At 42.1% G+C, this 27,691-nt stretch overlaps 1 protein-coding gene across 1 annotated transcript; it reads left to right on the forward strand.

Annotated features, from left to right (window-relative positions):
- Positions 1 to 306: 306 nt before the first annotated feature.
- Positions 307 to 27,140, forward strand: LOC124615679 (lysozyme-like). The gene is made up of 4 exons (XM_047143708.1): positions 307 to 464; positions 15,243 to 15,334; positions 20,179 to 20,245; positions 25,908 to 27,140. Exons 1-4 carry the CDS (start codon positions 332 to 334, stop codon positions 26,039 to 26,041), a joined length of 426 nt encoding a protein of 141 aa, XP_046999664.1. The 5' UTR covers positions 307 to 331; the 3' UTR covers positions 26,042 to 27,140.
- The last annotated feature ends 551 nt before the right edge of the window (positions 27,141 to 27,691 follow it).

Genomic DNA, 27,691 nt, shown 5'->3' on the forward strand with positions numbered 1-27,691 from the left:
CAGAATGATTCAAACGGCTCTGAGCACTATGGGACTTAACTTCTGAGGTCATCAGTCCCCTAGAACTTAGAACTACTTAAACCTAACTAACCTAAGGACATCACACACATTCATGCCCTGGGCAGTATTCGAACCTGAAAATCAAATTTTTGTTGCAACCCGAAACTGAGATCAGGTGACCGTTTCAGCAGTTTGGTAATATAGATTAGTACATATATTTTTTGTGTTAGTTCCTCGTCCTTGATGACTTTGACTACGTAATTGGTGAAGATGTTGGGCACAATACATTTTTTCCTGCAGATTGGTAAACGGCCGAGCACAGCTAGCAGAGATGCGGAGCTTGTACTGCAGCTTGCTGGCGCTCATGACGCTGACGTCTTGTGCCCGGGCGGTCGTCTTCACGAGGTGCGAGCTGTACCACGAGCTGCTGCAGAGGGACTTCCCCGAGGAGCAGCTGCCGGACTGTGAGTCTCGTCCCGGCTGCAGTCTAACATGCGGGACATGAAACTGTAACAGATTCCGGCACCGTTGTTCAGTTGTTACTTGACACGATCAGTCATTGCAGGAGGCGATTATACAGTAATTTTGTATTGTAGTCTTCTTTTGAAAACCAATTTATTTGTTGAGTTCGCTATGTAAACATACTTACTGCATTACTAGTTTCGGCAGTGTGTATTGCTATCCTCTGATCTATAAGAGAAGAAAATATGTCGAGGTTACGGACTTACAATAAAAAAAAAGAATGTAGTAGGGCATACATACCAGGGTGAGTGAAATAAAAACCTTAAATATTTTTTTAAATATTACTTATTGTGCAGAAGTGGTGCAAAGCTGTATCACTTTTCAACATAATCTCCCCCACGCTCAATGCAAGTCCTCCAGCGCTTACAAAGTGCATAAATTCCTTTAGAAAAAAATTCTTTTGGTAGTCCGCGCAACCACTCATGCACCGCGTGGCATACCTCTTCATCAAAACGGAACTTCTTTCCTCTCATTGCATCTTTGTGTGGTCCAAATATATGGAAATCACTTGGGGCAAGGTCTGGGCTGCTCGCTCTCTTCGTTTCCGGTTGGTGGTAGTGAACCCAGGTTTCGTCTCCAGTAACGATTCTTACAAGGAAACCATCATCTTCTCGTTCAAAGCGCCGAAGAAGTTCTTCACAAGCATCAACACGTCGATCTCCCATTTCAGGAGTCAGCTGCCGTGGCACCCATCTTGCAGACACTTTGTGAAACTGGAGCACATCATGCACAATGTGGTGTGCTGACCCATGACTTATATGTAAACATGCTGCAATGTCATTCAGTGTCACTCGGCGGTTTTCCTTCGCTATGGCAACTGCTGCAATGTTCTGTGGAGTCACAAATCGTTGTGCATGACCAGGACGAGGAGCATCTTCCACTGAAGTCACACCATTTGCGAACTTCCTACTCCATTCGTAGACTTACTGCTGTGACAAAGATGCGTCACCGTACTGAGCCTTCACTCGTCGACGAATTTCAATAGGTTTCACACCTTCACTACGCAAAAATCGAATAACAGAACGCTGTTCTTCCTTGGTGCAAGTCGCAAGTGGGGCGGCCATATTTATACTGATACTGTGACGGTATGTGTGCATCTGCACTATGCTGCCACCTGCAGGCCATTCTGCAGGCTGTTTGTAGCACGCTCACCAACTTACAGGATAACGGCGCGAAATTTCGATTTGTTATTACAAATTTAAGGTTTTCATTTGACTCACCCTCGTAGCAGCTCGATGACAAAGTTACGTATCAATAAAACGGGTCAGTTGAATTACATCATACAATACTTAGACCACTCTGCTTGTAATAACAAATACTTTGTACGTTAATCGTATTTTATACTACCGTCCTACATTATGTGGGGGCTTGTTTTACAATTCCCTATAACATTATTGTTAACTGACGTCCTTCACTTGCAGCGAAACCGACCATTAAGGTCAAATCCTGTTTCATAATTCTGTAAATGTCGACTGTGTAGCTTTCCCCTGAAACTAATTCTATTACATATATTGTATGCCATGAACTGCTTATGTATGTAATATAGTATAACATCGTTACGTCACAAATTGTCCAGTATTTACTTGATGGTGTAGACAGTCGGCAGTTTACAGCATACTGTTTCTTTTATCTACAATTTGTGGAAATTTGACGTTTTGATTGCTTGGTGTATACTACATTGATGTTACATTTCTTCTGGTAATTACAATGTTTAATAAATGTGTGACCCTATTACATTAGTTGTAATTGACGTATGGCAGTGCAGACTGCCATCTGGTGTTGCCTCTCAGCACTATCTTCCATTATAACCCAAATCCAATTGTCAGTTACCCCGTCGCAGCCAGCATGGCTTTATACCACGAAGAGGCAAGATATAGCATGTATCTGTCTTGCCTTGCCTTGTGTACTCAAAGTAGGACATACTTTATCTTGGGATACCTGGCACGGCATTGTACTCGCAATACCTATGTTTTTATTTAGAAATTTTTACTTATTTGAAATATTCACTGCCGCGCGGGATTAGCCGAGTGGTCTTGGGCGCTGCAGTCGGGGACTGTGCGGCTGGTCCCGGCGGAGGTTCGAGTCCTCCCTCGGGCATGGGTGTGTGTGTTTGTACTTAGGATAATTTAGGTTGAGTAGTGTGTAAGCTTAGGGACTGATGACCTTAGCAGTTAAGTCCCATAAGATTTGACACACATTTGCATTTTTGTACAAATATTCACTGTTACATGTTTACTTTGGATTATATCCGTCCATATGAACAGAATTTTAGGAGAATTGTTATATTGCATAGTTCTCTTGTGACAGAGTGGTGTAAGCAAGGAATGATGTGCTCGTAAATACCACTGTTCGGTTTTATAAGTACGTAATTTTTGTCATCGAACTGTTGTGATATGCCCTACTACAACCTACCTACCTAGAACCGCACGGCCACCGCGGCCGGCAAGAAATGCACATTACCGAAATTAGTAATCCAGTAATAGTGTTTAGATAGCCATATTGGCACGTAAATTGGTTTTCAAAAGAAGACCAATACGGTACTGTTCAGTTTGCTACTGTCGATTCACACTTTTGGGCTTAACGGCCAACCTGGCACTGAGAGACTATTCTGTGGATACGCATAATGGCGAAACTATTAATCCAGTAATTGTGTTTACATACCGATATTGGCACATAAATTGGTTTTCAAAAGAAGACTGCAATACGGTATTGTTCAATTTGGTGATGTTGATTCACGCTTGTTTGCTTGAGGACGATCCTGCCACGGAGAGACTGTATTGTGGATACGCAGATGTGGTGGAATTTTCCGCACATAATACCACATTCGCCTCCGGTGCTTTTTTTGTCTCTCCGTTTCAGTGCTTCCTGTTTTCTGTGACAAAAGCCACGTGCCGCGTGCAGTAGATTCTGTAACATATGCAGTCCGTTGTCGGTGGCAAGGTAACAGCTTCCATAAAAGTATGCTGATGCAATAGCTTCATACTGAAATATGCAACCGCTCGCTCGACGAAAGATCCGTTCCCAAACACTGGGAAGTTGCACAGGTCACACGAATATTCAAGAAAGGTAGTAGGTGTAGTCTACTAAATTACAGGCCCATATCGTTAACGTCGATATGCAGTACGATTTTGAGACATATATTGTGTTCGAACATTATGAATTACCTCGAAGAAAACGGTCTATTAAGACGGAGTCAACAAGGCTTTGGAAAACATCTTTCTTGTGAAACACAACTAGCTCTTTACACACACGAAGTGTTGGGTGCTATAGACATTCATTACAAGTTGATTCTGTGTTTCTAGATTTTCAAAAGGCTTTTGACACACTACCACAGAAGCGGCTTCTAGTGAAATTGCGGTCTTATGTAATATCGTCTTAGCTATGTGCCTAGATTCGTGATTTCCTGTCAGAGATGTCATAGTTCGTAGTAATTGACGGAAAGTCATCAAGTAAAACAGGAGTGATTTCTGGGGTTTCCCAAGGTAGAGTTATAGGCCCTCTCCTGTTCCTTATCTTTATAAACGATTTAGGGGATAATCTGAGCAGCCGTCTTAGGTTCTTTGCAAATGTTGCTGTCATTTATCGTCTACTAAAGTCATCTGAAGATCAAAACAAATTGCAAAACGATTTAGAAAAGATATCTGAAGGGTGAGAAAATTGGCAATTGACCCTTAATAGTGAAAAGTGTGAGGTCATCCTCATGAGAGCTAAAATGAATCAGTTAAACTTCGATCACACAATAAATCAGTCAAATCTAAAGGCCGCAAATTCTACTAAATACGAAGGAATTAATATTACAAACAACTTAAATTGGAAAGAACACATAGGAAATGTTGTGGGGAAGGCTAACCAAAGACTGCGTTTTACCAGAACACTTAGAAAATGTACCAGACCTCTTAAGGAGACTGCCTACACTACGCTTGTCCGTCCTCTTTTAGAATACTGCTGCGCGGTCTGGGATCCTTACCAGGTAGGACTGACGGAATACATCGACAACGTTCCAAGAAGGACTGCATATTTTGTATTATTACGAAACAGGGGGGACATGATGTATCACGGACATGATACAGGATTTGGGATGGACACCATTAATACAAAGGCGTGTTTCGTTGCAGCGGAATCTTCTTACGAGATTTCTATCACCAACTTCCTCCTCCGAATGCGAAAATATTTTGTTGACGCCTACCTACATAGGCAGAAACGATCATCATAATAAAATAAGCGATATCAGAGCACTCACAGATATATATAGGTGTTCGTTGTTTCTGCGCACTGTTAGAGAGTAGAATGATAGAAAATTATTGGGAAGGTGGTTCGATGAACCCTCTGAGAGGTACTGAAGTGTGATTTGGAAAGTATCCATGTAGATGTAGATGTATAAAACAGCTATTCGTCGTCGTCCATCTCTCTCTCTCTCTCTCTCTCTCTCTCTCTCTCTCTTCTTCGGTGCATATACGTATGCATGATCATATTTAAGACCATGGCAGGTGGAAATGCGTTACCCCTATTGCACCATACTACCTCTACACAAGGCATTGATCGCATTATTAAGAACTTGTTCGTCTTGGTGAAGGAGGTTGCGGCTGTTTCTCGAATTTGCACTGTGTCCTCAAGCTGCGAAAAGTTTCACCAAAACGATGAACACATTGCTACTAGATAACACGTTTTGCTACAGATCTGTCTCACAAATCAAGCGAAAAATACTTGAGAATAAAGAAGTAAAAGCAATGAGATTAATGCTGCAGTTTGTGTATTTATCATACACGTTCAATATTTGCTGGGCAGTTTTTAACGTGGGATACTAGTATGAGGCTGTAAACTCCTGAATTCGTTCCTCCTGCTATTGGGGGCTTTCCGTTAGGCTACGTAGGAGTTCTGTGACCCCTTCTGGCAAAGGGAATGAGACAGTATGCACATAGTATATCTCTCAGTGTATAGATTGGCGAAGTAAACAGTTATTTTATACATTGGGAACGAAGGACATTACTCGCCCATGCGTAACTTCAAACGGATTAAACAATTTTTCAACAATTGTGTGAAGCTGAAAATGCTACCGGAGTGAAATTTGAACCCAAACCTCTGCGTTTAGCGAAGCAGAGCGCTATGAAATGCTTTCCTGAAAACGCTTCAAGGATTTACTCAAATATTCATTCTAATTTTAGTTACTTCTTCACAATATTTAGACTGCAGCTGCGCTAAATGAAAAATTGATACAGCTCTCCACGCTACTTCAACCTACAACCATTTGAATGTGCTTACTGTATTCAAAGTTTGGTCTCCCACTATAATTTTACCGCCCCACATTTCCCTTCATTAGAAAATTGACAGTTTCTCCATTCCTCAGAATGTGTCTTGTCAACCGATTCCTTCTTTTAGACAAGCTGGCCGTGAATTTAATTTTACCCCTATTTACTTTCACCACTGTGGTATCACCTCATTAGTTACTATATCTACTCATCTAATCCTCTGCATTCTTATCTAGCACCACATCTCGAATGTTAATATTGTCTTCTTGTCAGAACTGCTTATCGTTCATGTTTCACTTTCGCATGGGGAAGAAATTTATCTTTTTCGGAAATAGGTTCCTTGATTTTGCCGGTGTGAGAATTACGTCATTGGCAAACCTCGAAATTTCTTTTTCTTGTCCCTGAATATAAGACCGTTCTAGATATCTCCATACTAAAATTCTGCAGTTGTGATAAACGAGAATTTGTTGGGTCGGAGTTTCGAACTTTAATCTCCTACCTATTGATCGCAGTTGCCTTGTCATCCGACTAGGCCACCAATACTGTCCAGACCATAGAGTGGCATTAAAGATTTCCCATCTTCATTGCCTTGGAGGTTCAGCACAGATGAAATGATTACCTATTAGTGTCACTGAAAGTTTGATTAGGTCTTCGAGACGTACTGGGATGACCTAATCAGTTAAAGCGAGAGTGAAAGGATCCCCTGACATGACATATTCAGTCCGCCTAATATCGTAAATAATTGTGACCCCTAAGAGAACATCATACTGCAGTGCGCAGATACAAGCCGAAGAAAGTCGTCCCTGTAATTAGCGAATAAGACCCAGTGACGCGGTAAGTCCCTCCCCCCCCCCCCCCCCCCCCCATTAGCCAACCTCATCACCCGTATACTGCATCTGAACATGATGTTGATTTGTGGTGTGAATGTTCACAAACACGATTGTTTCACACGCGGGCATTATTTTAATAATGGCAAACGCAGTTAAAACTTATTAAACACTACATTTCGAACAGACGTTCCTAACGTAGGGAGATGTATGCTAGGCTGCTTTTGACATCGAAACAGTCTGCCGCTAATCAGAGGCACTAATTCCAAAGAATTTCATCAATGAAGATGTAGCTGAACTCTCACCATTCCTGTATGGTATTTAACTTGTTTTTCGGTTCATACAGAATAATTGTGGCACCCTGCCTCACGGTTAGAGCAAGAGAATTTTCCAAAAAGTTTTTGTTTTTCCTGTCATCTTGCTGACACGAGCATTAGCATAACGTCCATAACGAAAATGTCTCTCAAAGTGCCTCTTATTCGCGATCGTCTGCAAAAATTTGAGTCTTCCATCGTTAAGATGGGTTGTCCTAAACAGCTGACAACTAGGGTGGAGAAGGGGGCAGCAACCATGCGATTTACAGTGTTTTTGAAGAAGTTTGTTGATTTTTTCCTCTTAATTTTGAACGCCTCGTCATAGGGACAGAATGGCGATGAGCGAAGGGTTGGCAGTGGGGGGCGGAGGGGGGGAGGGGGGGGGGGGAAGGACCAATTGACATTACTGAGACCTTCTGACTCTAACGACCTCGTCATTAATGGTATGTTAATAATCTTTTGGACTACTGACGTGATCATGTGTCCCTCGAAAGTTTTCTTCGTGCTGGGTTTCACAGTGCTCGTAAATAGGTTAAGGCATTGCTAGTCAACCTGGTTCCTGTTGGCCATTTGGTGGACGATAGAGGTTTTAAAAACAGTTTCATTAGGTTCTCGTAAAATTTTGACATAAAGTATATGGTAAGTAATTATTATTATATGCTTTGACTTGCTGTAACTCTGCTTTATAATTTTTTTTAGGTATAGCTTTTCTCTACTTTATAGATTACCATTACTGTGGAACCCTCCGGGCGTTGTGGCCGAGCGGTTCTAGGAGCTTCAGTCCGGAACCGAGCTGCTGCTACGGTCGCAGGTTCAAATCCTGCCTCGGGCATGGATGTGTGTGATGTCCTTAGGTTAGTTAGGTTTAAGTAGTTCTAAGTCTATGGGACTGATGACCTCAGATGTTAAGTCCCATAGTGCTTGGAGCCATTTTTGTGGAACTGGTGGGCAGTTAGATACTTTTAGTGCTAACACACATACAAAAGCGGGCGGTAGGCAAAAAAGATTGACTATCTATGGGTTAAAGGAGTTAATTATCAGGCAAAGGTTGTGGTGTAGTACAGAAATATCTCTGCGGAACAATGATGTCCTTCACTAATTCAGCTTTACAAAGCCTTGATTCTAACCCCGTTCGCGCATTACGCATTAACTGAGCCTTTTCAAAAAAGTGTTCAATTTCGTATTGCGTGCGGTTGGTGTATTGTCGAAAACCAACGTGGCCATTTGCAATGAAACATCTCTTCGCGGATTGCAAGTACTCGCTTGACCAGCTCGCTCCAACTCTTCAGCCAGTTTTCTATTTTCATCGGTTTTCCCCTCAGTTTTTCCCCCGCATAGCTTACGAGAGCCCTTCAATGTTAACTACTCGCCGCCGTAATTCACAGCTGGAACGTAACAAGTTTGTTTCCGGGGAAGTACCTAAACGGTCCCCGCTGTATCGCTGACTCAGCGTGACAACTAGTAATTTATTATAATATACCGGTTCAAAAGTACGCTCTCTAAGCCCCTGCGAACTGTCAAAGTGTAGTTAGTCGTACAAAAGCTGACATAGTTTTTGCCATTAAAAATGTGAACAAAATATGGTAAATCTTCATGTGCTAGTCACGACCGTCATGTTAACTTTTCTGGTGTGTAACAGATGGTGTTACAATAAAATTCCCACAGTCCTGGATTAAGATAAAGGAATCGCTTTTGTCTAATGTATTTAGCGGTGCGCTGTTGGCAAGTAGCGCCTGAAATGAGGCCAGCCTTTGCAACAGAAAGCGTCTGTTTTCCTTTACCCCCAACACCTCGGCATCATTGGGCAGATCTGTTAACCTGAAACGTCATTGCTCCAGACAAGACTGCGACGACAGATTACACTTCTTTCTAAGCAGATGAATGTTTTCAGTTTTGCGATTATCTCGCGAATCAAACCTGGGAAGTCAGTCCGCGGTAGGAACGTTGGAAACAACACGGTGTCGAGTATTGACTCCTGATTAAAGCTAGCCCACGACTCCTAGTAACAAGGATCCCACAGTAAATGCGCCAAGGAAATCAAATATTCTTTTGGCAATGGTGACGCCTGAGGATGGCGCTAAAGTGGCGCCGAAACCAGTCGTGTGATAGAATAAAGACATTCTGAAGATACAGCTGTGCTGGTACTTCTTCTCATATAACCTGAATTTACATATATACTCCACAAGTCACCGTACAGTACATGGCGCAGGTACATCGTAGAAATATCATCGATTTTCTTTCGTATGCCATTCGCGTATTGACCGAGGGATAAATGACCACGTACATGCATCTGCATGTGCGCCAATATCTTATTCTATTATTATAATACTTACGCAAAATACTAGATATTGGTAGTAAATCGGTCGTATTGTGTTCTTCCAATAATGATGCTCTAAGTTTACTTAATAGGGTCTTAGGAGAACTACACCACTTCTTTCCAAGGGTTCCCAATTAAGTTTCTCGAGTGCTTCTACGAAAGCTTGGTATGATGTTTAATGTAGTATCTTTGTTACACTTTCCTATGGGCTATAACGGCCAATTACGATCCTAGTTGTTCCTCTCTGTTCCATGTCTGTCGTTACGGCTACCCGATAAGGACTCCAAGCACTGCAACAGTACTCTAGAAATAGTTGCAGTAGCGTCTTATCTACTGTTTCCCTCACACACTCAAGCCATCGTTTGAGGCGCTGCTCTCGAAAATAAAGCCAGTGTAGTTTTATAGACTTATGAACCTGTTCTGTCGTAATTTGGCAAGGTTTGATACTCGATGTTATGGGTTCGTAAAATTAGTGCCAACGACGGGCGATGCTTAAGATTCCTTCGATTGAAAGCAGCGTACATAAATGTGTTCCAATAACAGCGTCAGTGAATTGAGTAGCTAAGAATCTGAGAGTCATTAAGTGAATATGGTGTTGTGCACAGTCACATTAAAGCAGTACCTGACGCATACAACTTCATATGAATGAGATATCTGCGGGTCTTGTAGGAACTGGATGCTACTTGCACAGATGTAAAATGTACTCCATCCAACGGCTCAGAGGCGTCCAAACTAGCCTTTCGAATCACTATTGCACAGTTACAATGCTTTATTTGTCGTATTGTTGCGGAAAAGTATTTTCCCCAAAGTGGAATCGGTGAGTGGGCCTTACAGCTATAACTTGGGGCTCAGCCCAAGTCGCTGGAAAGACATACTTCTTTGCGACTGGGTACAATGGTACAGATATAATCACGATCCTTAAGACGCAATAACATATCACAATGCAAAACTTTCAAGGAATCCACTTGCAAGCCGCCGCTTGCTTTAATCATAAATATATGCTTGAGTGATGCTAAATGTTATTATCTTTACATAAAGGAAAATATTATACTCTGAAATACCTTCGAATCGACAGGTGCACCCTTAATTTTTGTATGTGAAATTAGTGAATTTACTCAAGGCACTTCTGTTGCCTATGCCTGCAGTTAGTTTCAGAACTCAAATTAATAACTATATTAATTAATTTAATAAGATTGAACTTTAAATTAATGGTGTACCCATGTACCACCACAATAAAATAAAAACTGTGAATAGTTTTTGGACATTGAATGAGAACAGTGGTATATTTAAGTTTACAAAATAATGACAAGTTTTATTAATCCTTTTTTTTAAACTACAACGAGCTGATAAATGTTACATAAAAATTATAAACACAAATCCGAAAAGCGATGGTGTCTGATTGGAAAAGCATACATTGGGGTGGAGGCTATACCAGTTCTTCCCTAAATTAATCTCTTTAAAACGCCATCTGACTTCGTTTACATGAATCCACTGTGAGTCCTTACTCTATTCAAATGGAATCAACTAAGACCAAGTATACCACAAACTATAGTCCGCCTGAGAACAGGGGCCTATGAACATCATTTAATAACCCTACACCAGTGCAACAATATTTCACCTTTTCACCATGATTCAGGCGGCAGCATAAAACGGCGGGCAATGGCGAGGACCCGCGCACTGCACCAGCTGTAATGTTCTGACGCGTCCACGAAAATTTGAAAATTATGTGGTCTGGCGTTCTAACTATCGGGATGAGGGAAACCTCCCTACCAGAGCCCTGAAATTCCGGCAGATTTAAATTTGAGGGGCACCCGTTCTCTGGTCTGCTCAAACCAATTTGACTCACAGGCGCAACAGTGCATTGTGGAATTGTCAAATGTCAGGCAGCCAACTCAGGACGAATAAGTTCATCCCCGTGACACATGATATGTCTGAGATGATATGCAGTTCCACTGTTGGAACAGTTGGATACTGCCACTGGCTCTCAGTCCGCATGAGGTACAGATCAGAAGTGTCACCCACTAGAGAAAGACTTGAAGTTCTCCATCAGGGGAGAACCAGAAGACTAAGGAAGCAAAGAATCACAACCAATCTCCACAAAGCCAAGCCGAATTACCAAAAACGAAACTGTGGCCACATTGCACAAACCGATCAAACTATCATGTACTCATTGTACCTCCCCTTGTGAGTCTGGCCGAGCGGTTCTAGGCTCTACAGTCTGGAACCGCGTGACCGCAACGGTAGCAGGTTCGAATCCTGCCTCGGGCATGGATGTGTGTGATGTCCTTAGGTTAGTTAGGTTTAAGTAGTTCTAAGTTCTAGGGGACTGATGACCTTAGAAGTTAAGTCCCATAGTCCTCAGAGCCATTTGAACCTTGTGAGTGTGTGTGTTTTATTTTGTCAAGCTGGGCAATGGATTGATCCAACAAGTACCCTTTGGCTCCTGCAAGAAAAAATTTCCACCTCACACTACTACATAAGTCAGACAGATGCTCCTGATGTACCAACAAGAACTGCTTGAGAAACATTCAGCAACAAATATCTTCTGGAGTCGTCCGCTGTAAGGAAAGGACACAAAAATATTCTATATTCTTATGTAACTAGTTGAATACTTGGGTACTGGAGTATTGCTAGTTACTGTAAGAAAAACATTAAACGAACGAAAAATATTATTTATTGCAAAAAATTCTGAGAAATCAAGTGAAACTTTTTCTTATAAAATAATAAATTTCCGGGTTCTTTTGGGAGCAGTAGATTGCCTCTTATGCATAGGAATGCTATTATTTTACAAAGTATGGAAAGGTTCTTTTCTTCCTTTTCTTTAAGAATGTTATTTACTCGGCAGGATGTCTGAGAGCCGCGCCTGCACAACTTGAATAACTTTTCTAGGTACGGTCAAGGCTGTCGCGTGAGAAATGTAATGAAGTGTACTTTTAGGGAGGAAAGATGGGGCTTGCATACGCTGTAGCACACAATACCATGAGCTGCGACGACTGCCGCCTGCGTCGCTCGTTGCTGACAAATAGCACAACTATCTCTGTCTATCTGGATTGACGTTCGCCAATCAAACTCTCCCTACACCTTGATGAAGTCAAGGACTCCTATCCACCCCTAGTGTAACTATTGGCATCGTACACCGGTCAGATAACCAGTCCACCACGATGCCACTCACTATTCACTCCCACGTGTTTAACTAGTACTCTGTCCGCGTTCACACCACACAATAAGTGTGGCAGCCAACACAATGAACAAAATGGTTCAAATGGCTCTGAGCACTATGGGACTTAACATCTGAGGTCATCAGTCCCCTAGAACTTAGAACTACTTAAACCTAACTAACCTAAGGACATCACACACATCCATGCCCGAGGTAGTGTTCGAACATGCGACCGTAGCAGTCCCGCGGTTCCGGACTGCAGCGCCTTTAACCGCACGGCCACCGCAGCCGGACAGTGAACAACACTTAATCGCAAGTGACTCAATATAGAGTATCACTCCAGTTCGCTAGCGACAGAGGTGCTGTCCCAGTGAAGTACTGAGGAGAGACTTCGTTCCTCGCTCTTTGCGTACACGTACGAGTGCACTCGCTCTCGTTACGTATTCCCGCTCCAAGAACGACAATGGAATGGCCCCTTTTTCTAGAAAAAGTGCAAGGTATATCATTCTCTGTCTTCCCTCACTCCTTCGGCTCTTTGTGTCAGAAATATTCCGCCAATCAGCGTTGCTCTTTTAAACGGGAGAATGAAGTTTCGTTTAAGTCGACTAATGCGGAAATGTGTAGCATCTCCGTTAGGCGTATACTGTCCTCCTGTGAGAACTCCATAACTACACAGTCGGCCTGTGAAAAAATGCGTCTTCTGGGCGCTCCCACAGAATGTAGCGGAATTTGCTTTTAATTCTAACACGGGGGTCGTTATCCCTTCGCTCTGGCAAAAGCTGTCGTATCTCTGGGCGGTCGCTCCGGCCGACGTAGATGTGTGTTGACTCATCCCTCTGAAGGGATGGGCCTCCCAGTGGGCTGGTTGCCTCTTTAGAACGGAAATTCCTGTGGCCGTCATGTTGTGTACGCCAGCCTCGACTTTTTCAACCACGGTGCGCACTTGCGATTTACTTATTAGATTTGCATATCGCTTACATGAATTCATACAAAATTGACTCTACCTTATAGAGTTTCGGTTCGAATGAAGCGTCTTGATGTGCAGAATACGATTGTGAGGACGGAATAAGTAAGAAATGAAGGTCAGGAGACCACGCCACCTTACACCCTCTTGACTGTTCTGTTGACCTGATAGTGAATCCAGACACAGTGCTGGGGTCTGCACTCCAGGGCAGTAAGCCTCCATTTTGCTTATCCTGAGAGGAGCAAATCAGTGACTCCAAAACTCTGTTGTCTGAAAAAAGGGGATTTTAGACTTGGGAGGCGTCGCTCTCATGGCAAGCTGTCTATGTTTGGCCAAGAAAAAGAAATCCACCAAGACAGGAGAGATCTCATCTTTCGAGACCAAGCATTTCCAATTTCTGAAAGAAGGCTGTCACGCTTCCCAGACAGTCAGGCCTGTGAAATGCATATGTTTTCGCAGCTCGCTAAAAGAACCTGGCGACTTCCTGGCGTCAGGAGAGTTACAGTCTTGCCTCCATTAAAAACGTGCACCAACCTCTGTGTCTGTATTGTTCCAGCTGCTAATAATGCATGGAGTCTTATGACCTTCCCACCATTTGCACAATGGCATTTTTCAGGAGTCTTTCTAAAATGGCTTCGTCACCCACTTTCCGCCAGCTGGCCACCTTTGTGAGAGACTGCCACCTGGCCCAGGTAAACTGTTTCGTGAATCGGCGCCCTCTTGTCCAACCTAAGCGGAAGGAGAAGGATGAAACGGCCAGAAGTTAGTCTGCAGGTACGACCCACTGAGTGCTGCTTCCTAGTATTTACGGCCAGCAGCCCATCTCTCTCTCCCTGTTCTCCAACACCTCGACTACGGTCCCTCGGGTACAAGTTTTCTATGGGCTACAAACGCAGTTATAAAAACATTCTGTCCATGATTTCCTAATGCGAAAAAGTCATAAACCGCACATACCAAATGTAGTAATGGGGAACACCGTGATCATGAACTAAAATATGAACGTTAATCTGACTGAAAGAGTGGCGTGCCACCTCCCACACTTTCAGTCAGAAATCGTTGACAACTGAATACCAATGAAGTATTTAGAGCCACGGAGCTCAATTTCAGATGAATTTACATTAGTTTTACCTACTTCTCGATTAAAAATTTATTTTTATTCTGTCACGCTTTAGATTCCACATCAACTGTATTATTTTTCGCGTCTGCGCTAAAGATGATTTATTATGGTGGTTAGTTTTCACTTTTATGTAACCTGGTACGCCTTGACATTTAATGGCTAATGTAGTTTTTAGAATTTCGATTTCACACTTCATAAACTGACGAACAGTAGTTGGCGACATGACACAGGATTTATTTTGTCCAGAATGATAGGTGAACTACAGTATCGAACCCTGTCTACCCATTATGAAGAAACAGATCTTCTTTTACAGTTATGTATTTCAGCTAGAGGTCACACATGTGGTATCGTTACTGGTTTTGACTCATTACCAGATCATGACAGCATTGTCTGAATACGTTACATAGAAACTTGTAAGCTGTAGAAGCACAGACTGGCGTGTGCAATGAGTCAAAACCATTAACGATGCAACTTGTCTCCATAGGCTGAAACATACAGCACTAAAAAAAAAAATTACAAGACATTCATTGTGTTCACCTAAGATGATATGCTCAGTTTGTGTAAACTGATTTATAATGGGATTTTTCAGTGTATTACGACCTAAACAGTTTAAACTTTGTGAACAAAAGGTTTCTGACCATTTTTCAAGTCCATGTGAACATTTAGCCTAGAGGCTCCTACCAGTATGGAGAATAGGTACAAACCTTAAGTTGCAACCAGAGTACAGGTGACAGGTGGATGCCACGTTTCTCTGTGTGACAAAAGCGTTTGTTTGCAGGGGTGTGCCTGGTGGAGAACGAGAGTGCCCGCAACACGTCAGCGCTGAGTCCCATCAACACCAATGGCAGCCAGGACTTCGGACTTTTCCAGGTAAGAGGGCGGAATATAGTCGCTTCTGGGCTTCGGCGCTATGGAAAACAACAGCAGAATTACTGACTCCAAATGGACGCATCTGTAGCATGCTACAATACAATATTAAACTCAAAGCAAGATTTTAAACATGGCTGAAACAGCAACTGTTGAAATTCTTCACGGTAAATGATGACAGCCAAAACAGTTGCAGGATAAAGATTTATTAAAATTCTTGACCAAGGTTTCGGTATGTATAAATATACCTTCATCAGAAGTAAAATATCTAAAATTACATCTTGCAATGGAGATTAATAAGACAATTGTGCCAATGGCGTCGTCAGCAGTTAAGACAACATCTCCATTTATACAACGTGATTATGGGCACAGGGTCAATTTGAACACAGTTAAGCACAAACCTTTGACACAATTGTTTTATTGATCTCCACTGCAAGATGTGATTTTAGATATTTTACTTCTGATGAAGGTATATTTATATATACCGAAACCTTGGTCAAAATTTTAATAAATCTTTATCCTGCAACTGTTTTGGCTGTCATCATTTACCGCGAAACTCAAAACAATTTCTGCCTGACCCATTCTGCAAAAAAAAAGGTCGTAAAATTAAAAAAATGATAAGAAAAAATCTGGCCCCCAGCCACCACTCCCCCACCCGCCAATAAAGAAATCTGGTTCTGACATGAATACAACAGATTAGCATTCATAGGAATCGATAATGAGTGTTTAGATGCAGCTATGCCTGTAAATTATAGTACATTATAAGAAGAATCATTTTAAAATAGTAGGTTCCTACAAATCTATGACATTATTGAAGAATAGTTCTATGTGTTTATTAGTACAGACAGACTGATGAAACAGATTTTTTTTCAGTAAGCAGGTATTTTCGTTTGATACAGTATGAAGTACAATCAACGTAACAGCCCACAGATCGCTAAGTTCCATAGCCACCCGAAAACGCAACTGAGGCACTGGGAACCACAATGGCCCAAAGCACAGCAACAAAGTTTTGAGAAAAAGTTTCCAAAAATCAAACTTGAAGGCAAACCACCAGTCTCATGAGTTTGGCTTGTTTTTTAACATGTCTCAGTATCGTTATTCCTTACAAAAATAATGTTCCCACTTTGTCATGAAATTTTAATTAATATTTAGAATTACTATTATTAATGTTAATTCAGAAAACTGTTATATACAGCAAGTGGAAACAGTATCTTTTTGACTGTTGTGTACGTTGTAATTAATGCGAAACTAGAATTGGACCATAAAGAAAAGATAATAAATGCACCACTTCATGGTCCTCGTTATTATTTTCATCAAGCACGTTCTCTGGTGTGAGGTTGAGATAAAACTGTCTTCACTTCGGGCATGAAATCTAGTAGTTCTGTTAGCTCTACGTGTTTCAATTTTGATCTAATAGCTTTATGTCTTTGTTTTTCAAGGTTGATATTTGCCTTCCAGTTGTTTATTTTGGAACTAGATTTGGCAAGGCATGTAGAGACTAGGGGGAAAGGAGAAATTGTGGTCTCCCTCGACGTGATTTGACGACAATGGTGGCCTCCCGCGACTCCAATGAAGAGTAGGTTACTTTAAACAACAGTCCATGGCAATCTGTTGGAAACTTCATTGTCAAACATCAGAAATGTACATTATCATGAGCATCTACTTTTGGTTTGATAGTGAGGGCTTGTAATACCCTTAAAGGTCCTGAAATCCTCGTCGCCAATTTTGCATACCAGAATGCTGAGAGCATAGAATCTTAGGTGTCAAGAGCTTCTGCCTTTTTTATGAACAAATGGATGTCATTGTAGTCAGTAAGTATTCCTTCTGCAATGAAAATTTGTGCTTTGGCCCATAAGGAAGTGAATATGAGAAAAGTCAGTGAGGCAGATTTTCGTAAATTTTTATAATACACAGTGTAAGGGTACAGAAGAGATAAAGCTGGTTCACCATAAGATCAACAGATGTTATGAACATGCATGCCTGCTTGAATCTCAAAATCGACGAGAGTGTTCTTAGGCCCTTATGGATTTCAGTGCCTCAGTTACAGTATTCAAGGGTAAAGTGAGAACACACCCCACATACAACGTACCACAGATGTAACAATACATTTTACGAAGAAGAAACAATTTAATGTTCCCGATGGATAGTGGCCTTTTAATATTTGTACACGAAATACGCTTACATATTTTGGTAGAGTATTTCCTATGTTTATGAATCAAGATTGCAGCAACTAACTTAGTAACCACGTCATGCCCTCGGATCCATTTTTAAGACCATCTTGAATCTGTTGAATTTACAAAGAAACTCACTTGTTTATCTGGAACGATTCCACTAGTGATTGATGTTTGTCTCAGTAAAAAGAAAAGAGAGACAGGTTTGGTTAGTTTTGCGAATCATGAGCGGCTGGCGCTATATAGCGTGACTATTAAATAACTAATGAAATAGCTGTAGGGATTATGAAAATGCCCAAGTGCGAGTAGGATTTGCGCATTGAGGGTTTCATAGCAACTTCATTATGTTTATAGATAACTCATACACCCCGTGAATGAAGGATTTTTGCGTGTCATCGATATCGACACTGGAAAGATGTTGGTCCGGGGAATTTAAAGACCTTATCAAAATCTCTGCAGTAGTACCTGAGACTAGCCAAGACATACAAAAAAAAGCGTGCAGGGGAATCCAGTTTATATATTGAGAGACAAGAGGTTTAATAAAATATTTTTTTTTACTTACTAAAACAGGCTACAACTTACATCTTATGTTTCTACGCCATAAATTTTTCTATCATGTTTTTCACGGGTAATTAACGCAATGTAAGTTCTAATCTCTAAAAGATATTTTTATGCGATGGATGGGCAGTCGCTTGAAGCTAGAAGGCTTATGAGCTCCGAAAAGGATAATGAAGGAATGACAACCTACAATTTTAGGAGTTTTCCCTATACTTTTACTGTGAACCCTTGCTTCCTGCCAAATTTCATGATTGTAAGTCAAGGAAGTGCCCCACATGTTTTGATGAGTGAGATGGTGAGTATCAAAATATGTGATATAAGTGGTCGTATGGTTTAATTGCATTGACTTAGAAGCTTAAATTTTTTACACCGTCAATGGACCATAGATCTTGGTATGTGCCATAAATTGCATTGACTTAGAAGCTTAAATCTTTTACACCGTCAAGGGACAGTAGAACTTGGTATGTGCCATAAATTTTAACTAATAAGTTTACTGAGAAAAAAGGGTCTTAACAGAAGGACAGACAGACGGATAAAAAATGACAGAAAATATTTTGCGTGACATATCTAGAAATTAAAAATTTCCTGATTTTTTTCATTTACTGGTACTACAAAACCTACATTCTTGCCAGCCAGATGCCTGATTTTAGGTCAAAGGGAAGGGCCCGACAGTTTCTTATGAGTTTGCAAGTATCAAAATATTTGACATACATAGCCGTCAAAGACTGCATGGACTTAGGAGCTTAACTATTTTACGCAGCCAAGAGACCGTAGAACTTAATACGTGACAGAAATTTCTACGTAATTTGTCTAGCGTTCCTGAGAAAAAGGGTTCTTGACTGTCAGAAAGACAGGCAGACAGACACACGGACAACAAAGCCATCCTACGAGGGTTCCGTTTTTCCCAATTGAGGTTCGGAACTCTAAAAAGTCACTATTTATTGACATCGGAGGGAACAGTGTCCGAAAATAACAAAGATGTAGATCATAGTTTGTTATCCCGTTCAAATCGTGCAACCAGGAGCTCGTCTTATAATGTTATGTTGTTGGGAGAGTATCTATGGTCAGCTCTCTCACCACACACACACACACACACACACACACACACACACACACACGTTTGAAGCAGAGGTTTAGACGGGATGATGGCTAGGATTCTGGCCATTGAAAGCACAGCCATCTCAATTTTCCTGGCCCAAAGTTTCACCGTATCATGACTATTAGATAGGTACACTTTTTATGCAGAATGTAAGGAGAAATCATTAAATAAAAAAATTTCAGGTTTCGTTTCAACAGTTATTGGAAAAGTTTGCCTTAGCAGTGTTGATGTTGTTAGCAAAGTCGTGCTCTCTTTCTCGATTCATGCAGCGATAACTGGGTTGGCAGTCACTGGAAGCTAGAAGGCTTTTGAGCTCCGGAAAGGATAATGAAGGAGTGACAACCTACAAGAGGTAGAAAAAGGGGTCGTGCTAGGAAGAGTGCACTGTCGGGTCAGTACAGGAGACTGGCGGCATCTGTGTAAGATGCGCCAAAGTCACTGTATGCACACAGACTTCAGCTGTGGAACCGCCGTTTGTGTAGTCTACCATGGTAATGACGTATTGGTGGAGGTAGGAGGAAAAGTACTACGACGCAGAGCACGATACGATCCCAACTGCTTGTCAAGAAACGCAAAACTATAGAAAAATTCCAGCACACACTACTCTCTTCAGAAACGTCCTAGATCAACATATTAATCTGGCGCGAAACTAGTATATGAATAATTACTAGACTCATATTATCAACACAGTATACTGAATTCCAGAGTAACTGGAAATGTCTTTAGCTTGTCAGCCACAAACTGACATCACGTACAGCAGCAGAAATAGAATTACTGCACCTATTGACTTAGCCAAGTACAAATGCTAAATTGTGATTGTAATAACGATCCTCTACAACACTAGAGGTAGTCAATAATGCAGTCAAGTATCTGCAATAATTACGATTTATTACTCCCAGGTGGATGGCGATGATACATTTATTTCTCGTATGTGTTCTTTGTTTCTAAACTATGTCAAACGTTCTTTACAGGAGTACTATTCATTATTCTGAAATGTGGAACTTTCGTTTTGTTCACAGATCAACAACCGCTATTGGTGCGACAGTTGGAATGGTACTGAAGGATCCTGTCACGTCGCTTGCAAAGGTAAACACTTACGCCTCTGTATTCTGCATCTTCTGTCGAATCTCGAAGATTTGCCGTATGATAACGTTCTGCCACCCTAGCTGTCAGTGGATGGATTAATACAGCTCTTTACTTTTTTTAGTACTGCGCATTTGCAAATGATTACGTACTGTTTCCCATCAAAATGGACATATTTTGGATAGTTCAAGCGCTTATCAAATCATATAATGTTAAAAGGTGGAGAGTTGGCCACAATTACACAGGATATGAAGTCTTTCTTGAAAAGTAGTGATACAGGATACCTCTTAGAGGAAAGAAATATGCAGACCAAAGCTAATATCCAGTTTTACTCAATGCCTTTCGATACTTGTGGCCAGTTGTCTGCACACAGAGGATGGCACTATGCCGGCTGGACAACAGTCGTTAAGTTGGAGCAGCCTCCATGCTATGCGCTACTGGTCTACAGCTTCCTATGAGGGAAGCTACCGACATGTTTATGAGATGACTTGTGCCTGCCCCAGTGTCGAGAACAGACAGTACCACTGCTGACGCAAGAACAACTCAACTTTCTGAGCCACACTTCTCCCATTTTCCAGGCGCTACAGTCTGGAACCGCGCGACCGCTACGGTCGTAGGTTCGAATCCCGCCTCGGGCATGGATGTGTGTGTTGCCGTTAGGTTAGTTAGGTTTAAGTAGTTCTAAGTTCTAGGGGACTGATGACCTCAGCAGTCAAGTCCCATAGTGCTCAGAGCCATTTGAACCATTTTTTTCTCCCATTTTCCTCTGCTGACTATACAGGCCACGTTGTTGTGGTTCTCAGTCCTAAGACTGGCTTAATTCAGCCCTCCACGGTAACCTAAACTGCGCAAGGATTTTCATCTCTGAATAACTACTACAACCTACATCCATCTGAACCTGCTTACTATTTCCAAGTTTAGGTCTCTGTCTCCATTCCTCCCTCTCTCCAACCCCCAACAGAAGAAACTTCCTTCTATTGCCAATTCGACGTATCCTTGATGCCTTTGGATGTGTCCTGTCAACCATCCTTTCTTTAGGTCAAACTGAGCCATAAATTTCTTTTCCCACAATTAGATTCAGTACCGCCCCAATTAATGACTCGCTCTGTTCATCTAATTTAAGCAGTCTTCTGTAACACTGCATTTCAAAGGATTCTATACTCATTTTTCTGTACTTTACATCGTCCATTCCTCACTTTCGGACAAGGCTGCACTCAAGACAAACACCTTCAGAAAAGAATTCGTAACACTTCAATTTATATTAGATATTAATAAATTCCTCTTTTGCAGAAGTGCCTTTCTTCCTACCGCCAGTCTGCATTTTATAGGCTCTCTACGTTTTCGATCATCAGTTCTTTTACTGCCAAAATAGCAGAACGTTTATCTGTTCCTTTTAGTGTCTGAGTTTCTAATCTAATTACCACAGCATCGCGAGAATTCATTCTGCTGCATTCCACAGGCCTATTTTTTTAATTTTAGCTATTCATCACGTAACCTCTTTAAAACACACTATCTATTCCGTTCAACCATTCTCTATTTCTTGTCTCTGAACAGTAATTCCTTTCCCAAATTTATCCTTGGTTTCCTTCACTGGTTGCTCAATGTACACATTGAGTAACATCGGGATAGGCTACAAACGAGTCTCACTCCCTTCCCAACAACTGCTTCTCTTTAATGCCATTCGACTTTTATATGATGCGCGTTCAGTAAGTAATGCAACAAATTTTTTTCTGAAAGCAGGTTGGTTAGTTTTATTCAGGATTCCAATGCAGCATATTATTCCGCGCTCTTTTTACTACAAAACCCTATTTCTCAGCGTAATATCCGTTCAATGCGACGGCATTACGCCACATTACTTGGGGGGGCCTATATGACCCCCATGGTGCCATTCTACTGGTCGACGGCGCAGCCAACGTCTTGCTGGATCAATAACCTCCCCATCGTCCATGTACTGTGTCCCACGATGTGTATGTGGGCCAAACAGATGAAATTCTGAAGGTGCGAGATCCGGGCTATAGGGTGGATGAGGAGGAACAGTCCAATGAAGTTCTGTGAGTTTCTCCCGAGTGCGCAGACTTGGGAGATGCCTTGCGTTGCCATGGAGAAGGAGGGGTTGGTTTGCATTATTGTGCCGACTAACACGCTGAACTCCTTTCTTCAATTTGCTGAGCATAACGCAATACACGTCTGAGTTGATCGTTGCACCATATGAAGGACATCAAACAGTATAACCTCTTCAAAATCCGGTTAAGGGTGCGGCTTTGAACTTCTTCTTCAGAGGATATTGCCGTTTTGTTTCCGGTTCGAAGTGATGAACCCTTGTTTCATTACGTGTGCCGACGTTCGACAAAAAATTGTCACAGTTAGCCTCGTAATACGCAAACAATTCCGCACAGAGTGTCCTTCGTTTCTCTTTATGGGCTTCTCTAAGACGACGACGAATTCAGTGAGCACACACCTTTGTTAGGCCAACTGGTGGACTAGGGTGTGAGCACGACCAACAAGGACGTCCAGTTGTGCACCGAGGTGTCTGATTAAATCCATTGAACAATAAAGATATAACAAGTTTCAAGACCTTAATGTAAATAACAATCAGTCCGTGAATATCTGCAATGCCCTGGTTTTCCACCAAAAGAAACGCAATGACACCTCTCTGCCAGGAGCTTCGTTGCAGACGCCATTTCCAAGGCTACGTAAGGCGCCGCCACATATTGGAACTTCATGAAACAACAACAAATTACGCTTTTCTGCAACCGTAATTGGCCGACCAAAAATAAAAAAAAGTTTTGAATTACGTATTGAACGTCCATCGTAAATGGTGTCCGGTTTCTGTAAAAGACGAAGATAACCTTTCGCTCTCTATGTTTTATTGTTGATATAGTCAGAATACCAGAGTGTATTCGAGCTAACACTGTTTAGATTAGAGATTAGATTAGATTAGTACTTGTTCCTAGATCATGAATACGACACTTCGAAATGATGTGGAACGTATCAGGTTAATGAAAGGTGTCCACACAAGATATTTCATTAGACAAAATATTACATGACACTCAATATTTTTAATTTTTTTTGTGGGTTTGGTAAATTACCCACTTACTATATCCAAAAATCCATCTAATGAGTAGGAGTTGCCATTAAGAAATTCGTTTAATTTCCCTTTAAATGCTATATCGCTATCTGTCAGACTTTTGATGCTATTAGGTAAGTGACCAAAGACTCTTGTGGCAGCATAATTTACCCCCTTCTGAGCCAAAGTTAGATTTAACCTTGAGTAGTGAAGCTCTTCCTTTCTCCTAGTGTTGTTGCCGTGTACACTGCTATTACTATTGAATTCGTTCTGATTGTTAATAACAAATTTCATAAGTGAATATATATATATTCTGAGGTTACAGTGAAGATCTCTAGCTCTTTAAATAAGTGTCTGCAGGATGATCTTGGATGAGCTCCAGAATTATTGCGATTACTTGCTTTTGTACAATAAACACTCTTTTACTCAATGATGAGTTACCCCAGAATATAATGCCATACGAAAGCAGAGAATGAAAATTGGCGTGGTAAGCTAATTTACTGAGATGTATATCGCCAAAATTTGCAACGACTCTAATAGCATAAGTAGCTGAACTCAAACGTTTCAGCAGATCCTCAGCGTGTTTTTCTCCTGTTCAACCCATCATCAATGCATACACCTAGAAATTTTGAATATTCTACCTTAGCTACCGATTTCTGATCGAAGTCTATATTTATTAATGGGGTCATTCCATTTACTGGGTGGAACTGTATATACTGTGTTTTGTCAAAGAGCCCATTTGCAGAGAACCACTTGGTGATTTTCTGAAAAACATCGTTTACAATTTCACCAGTTAATTCTCGTCTGTCGGGTGTGATGGCTATACTGGTATCATCGGCAAAAAGTACCAGCTTTGCATCTTCGTGAATATAGAATGGCAAGTCATTAATATATACACTCCTGGAAATTGAAATAAGAACACCGTGAATTCATTGTCCCAGGAAGGGGAAACTTTATTGACACATTCCTGGGGTCAGATACATCACATGATCACACTGACAGAACCACAGGCACATAGACACAGGCAACAGAGCATGCACAATGTCGGCACTAGTACAGTGTATATCCACCTTTCGCAGCAATGCAGACTGCTATTCTCCCATGGAGACGATCGTAGAGATGCTGGATGTAGTCCTGTGGAACGGCTTGCCATGCCATTTCCACCTGGCGCCTCAGTTGGACCAGCGTTCGTGCTGGACGTGCAGACCGCGTGAGACGACGCTTCATCCAGTCCCAAACATGCTCAATGGGGGACAGATCCGGAGATCTTGCTGGCCAGGGTAGTTGACTTACACCTTCTAGAGCACGTTGGGTGGCACGGGATACATGCGGACGTGCATTGTCCTGTTGGAACAGCAAGTTCCCTTGCCGGTCTAGGAATGGTAGAACGATGGGTTCGATGACGGTTTGGATGTACCGTGCACTATTCAGTGTCCCCTCGACGATCACCAGTGGTGTACGGCCACTGTAGGAGATCGCTCCCCACACCATGATGCCGGGTGTTGGCCCTGTGTGCCTCGGTCGTATGCAGTCCTGATTGTGGCGCTCACCTGCACGGCGCCAAACACGCATACGACCATCATTGGCACCAAGGCAGAAGCGACTCTCATCGCTGAAGACGACACGTCTCCATTCGTCCCTCCATTCACGCCTGTCGCGACACCACTGGAGGCGGGCTGCACGATGTTGGGGCGTGAGCGGAAGACGGCCTAACGGTGTGCGGGACCGTAGCCCAGCTTCATGGAGGCGGTTGCGAATGGTCCTCGCCGATACCCCAGGAGCAACAGTGTCCCTAATTTGCTGGGAAGTGGCGGTGCGGTCCCCTACGGCACTGCGTAGGATCCTACGGTCTTGGCGTGCATCCGTGCGTCGCTGCGGTCCGGTCCCAGGTCGACGGGCACGTGCACCTTCCGCCGACCACTGGCGACAACATCGATGTACTGTGGAGACCTCACGCCCCACGTGTTGAGCAATTCGGCGGTACGTCCACCCGGCCTCCCGCATGCCCACTATACGCCCTCGCTCAAAGTCCGTCAACTGCACATACGGTTCACGTCCACGCTGTCGCGGCATGCTACCAGTGTTAAAGACTGCGATGGAGCTCCGTATGCCACGGCAAACTGGCTGACACTGACGGTGGCGGTGCACAAATGCTGCGCAGCTAGCGCCATTCGACGGCCAACACCGCGGTTCCTGGTGTGTCCGCTGTGCCGTGCGTGTGATCATTGCTTGTACAGCCCTCTCGCAGTGTCCGGAGCAAGTATGGTGGGTCTGACACACCGGTGTCAATGTGTTTTTTTTTCCATTTCCAGGAGTGTATTAAGAACAGCAGAGAACCCAAGACCGAACCTTGCGGCACCCCATTCTTGATTGTTCCCCAGTTTGAGAAATCACCTGTTTTTTGCATATTATGTGAACTGTTTATTTCAACTTTCTGCACTCTTCCAGTTAGGTATGATTTAAATCTACAAACGCCACAAACGTAGGTTTGCCTTTCTTTAAGCCGACTTCCAAAGTGAGTCACAGGGTCAGTATTTCCTCACACGTTGCCATATTTCTTGATGTCTCGTTTAATAACCAATCTCGCTGTGCCCGCAGACCTGCTGGACGACGACATCGCCGACGACTGCGAGTGCGCGCACCTCATCTACTCGCGGCAGGGCTTCAACGCATGGCACGGATGGACCAAGCGCTGCAAGGACAAACCTCTGCCAGACCTCTCACACTGCTGAGGCTCGCTGGCCGCGGCAGTCACCCAGCCAGCCACTGGGGGAAATTACTACAAACCGGTCCCGTGCGGGACTGCGAGAAAAAAGTTAAAAAGAAAAAAAAGAGGACGCGCACTTTCATCGCGGCAGTCAGCGGCACGGCATTCGAGCGATGAACGTGCGGACACTTTAGACCTTGCCGTATTGTATTTTATGTACCTGTACGTTACCTCATCCACTGAAGAGTTCCTGATTACTGATCCACGTATAAACTTTTAGGACACACGGGCACTTGTGCTTCTTCCTGTCAAACCAGCGTTACTACTACGACCTTAAAGATACAGTGAAGACGCTGAAAAATGTATACAGTCTCTCAGAGAAGTTTCAGTATACCTTCTGTAGAGCAACTACACTTAGAAATCCTGTAAAGAAGATTACTGCAACAACACATTTATCATATAAATTCCCATGGTTTAGGTACATCGTGCTGTGTCAGTATCATTAGAAATCATATATAAAAACTCAACGGCTGCTTAAGACGACTAATTCGGCGAATAAGAAACAGAACACACAGTAGATGTCAAAATTGCTGTGAATTATATAAACGATCAAAAGTATCGGTCTGGGGATGAGCAGTGATTCAAAGAACGTGCACTTAATATGCAATACATTAATGCAGCTGGTATATCGTACTTACTGTATAAATGCACGTCTTACCTTATTTCCATCATCTTCCTCTTCGTTACTGGAGTTATGTCGCAGCTGAAGACTGTAAAAAAATAAAACCGTAGCTACCCTTCATACTCGTATATATCCTAATCGAATCTCACATGTTGGGATTTGAAAAATGTAAGTTACACGAAAATGATAATGCTAGAAATTAACACAACAAAATCCTGTTTGAGAGGAAGTAGCATGGTGCTCAAGATGAATGATGTATGTATTGGAGTTAAGAGATAGTTTATTTTTTATATGTATAGCAACTTACAATACCATGACAACCCGGAGCTATGAATTTAACGTTTTATGGACGCAGCTGTTTTGCATGTGTCATATGCATGGATTTATTTATTGTATAACCATATTTCAATAATTTTGTTCAATAAACGCTATATTGTAAAAATTGTTGTAACTAATTTCTAAAAAGTCTTAAACGTCTTTTGTGGATCGTTGTAAAGCCATTACGACGTTTTGTTTCAGATAATTTTAAAACTGGGGCAACCGCAGCAAAATAGTTATACATGATTGCTTGACAATTCATACGGTGAACAGTTTTTTAAACACAGATTTTAAAAATGTGATAATGAAACTGAATGAAATCTCCAATGGTCCGCTATAGCTGTATTTCTCCAAGTCACTTGTAAACTCTCACAAACAAATACAGCTATAGCGGAGCACTGGACATTTCATTCAGTTTCATTTCAATAGTTTTAACACGTGTATTTAAAAACTGTCCACTGTACGAATTGTCAAGAAATCACGTTTTGTTACATTTGTTCAAATGGCCAGTAGAGAGACGTGCACCTTCCGCTAAAGCATGGATGTATAGTTCATTTTATATATGGAAATTTAATGAGTCTTCACACACCGAAAAGCATTTTCTAATTTTTTGCTACTCACTATGAGTCGCGTGAATATGAATTTCATTTTCAGTTCTTCAGATGGGTCCTTAGA

This window comes from Schistocerca americana, chromosome 5 (genome assembly GCF_021461395.2).
Source record: "Schistocerca americana isolate TAMUIC-IGC-003095 chromosome 5, iqSchAmer2.1, whole genome shotgun sequence".
NCBI lineage: Eukaryota > Metazoa > Arthropoda > Insecta > Orthoptera > Acrididae > Schistocerca > Schistocerca americana.